This window comes from Charadrius vociferus, unplaced genomic scaffold (assembly GCF_000708025.1).
Source record: "Charadrius vociferus isolate BGI_N301 unplaced genomic scaffold, ASM70802v2 scaffold1506, whole genome shotgun sequence".
Taxonomy (NCBI): domain Eukaryota; kingdom Metazoa; phylum Chordata; class Aves; order Charadriiformes; family Charadriidae; genus Charadrius; species Charadrius vociferus.
In genome coordinates this window covers 160,861-161,678 of record NW_009649037.1, presented here as the reverse complement: position 1 = coordinate 161,678, position 818 = coordinate 160,861, and the positions used below count along the sequence as shown (strand labels likewise).

General features: G+C 62.8%; 1 protein-coding gene across 1 annotated transcript in view; it reads right to left on the bottom strand.

The window, feature by feature from the left end:
* The window catches only part of CERS1 (ceramide synthase 1), a 4,712-nt gene that overhangs the window by 1,104 nt on the left and 2,790 nt on the right, over positions 1-818 (bottom strand). Inside the window, exon 4 of the mRNA XM_009887855.1 lies at positions 600-747. Coding sequence (XP_009886157.1) covers positions 600-747 — 148 coding nt within the window. The remainder of the gene's footprint in view (positions 1-599; positions 748-818) is intronic.

Sequence of the window (818 nt, the reverse complement as noted above, 5' to 3'; positions counted from 1 at the left end):
GGGGCGGGGGGGAGAGACCCCGTCAGCAGCAAACCCCAAAGCTTAGAGCTGCTCCACCCACCCTGCCCACCCACACTCGCTAAGTGGGACTTTTCTCCGCCGTCCTCAACCCCAAGAAGGGCAGGACAGGTCCCTCTGGGGTGGCCAAAGCCCTGGGATGTGGCTGGTGACCCACAGCTCTCCTGCGACTGCCCTTAACTGATTCCATCCCCACGGGGTGACAAACTCGGATGTCACCCATCTCCGCCCTGGGTCGAGCTTGCTGATTTGAGCCCTCCAAGTCCACCCTTTTCACCCCCTCCCCAAAGCTTCAGGGGATGCCGGAGCATTTACACCCACGCCAAGTCCCAGCCTGCCCCAACTGCTGTTATCGCTCCCTCCCCGCAGATCCCCCGGGGTGTGAGACAGTCTGAATTCCAGTGCAGAGGAGCCCCCCCGGGCACTGACACGAGTTTCCCTCCTCCCCTCGCTCCTCCGAAGCCTCCTCCATCCCTGCAGCCCCCCAGCTGCCCCCAAGGGCAGGAGGGCAGCGGGCGCCATGCCGGAGCAGAAGAGGAGGGAGAAGGTCGTGCAGGGCGTGCTGAGCTCCCCCTACTCACCAGAAACCAGTAGATGTTCATCAGGGTGAGGACGAGGAGCAGAGCATTGAAGAAGAAGTAGAAGGGGATATTAGGGACCGACTGGAGGCTGGAGTAGCAAGTGGCGTAGAGCACCTTGAGGGGAAACCAGTAGAGACGGAACCAGAACCTGCCAGGGCAGAGGGAGCAGGGTGGGTTTAACAGCCCGCGGGGATCCCAGGGGAGGCGCGAGACCCAGCG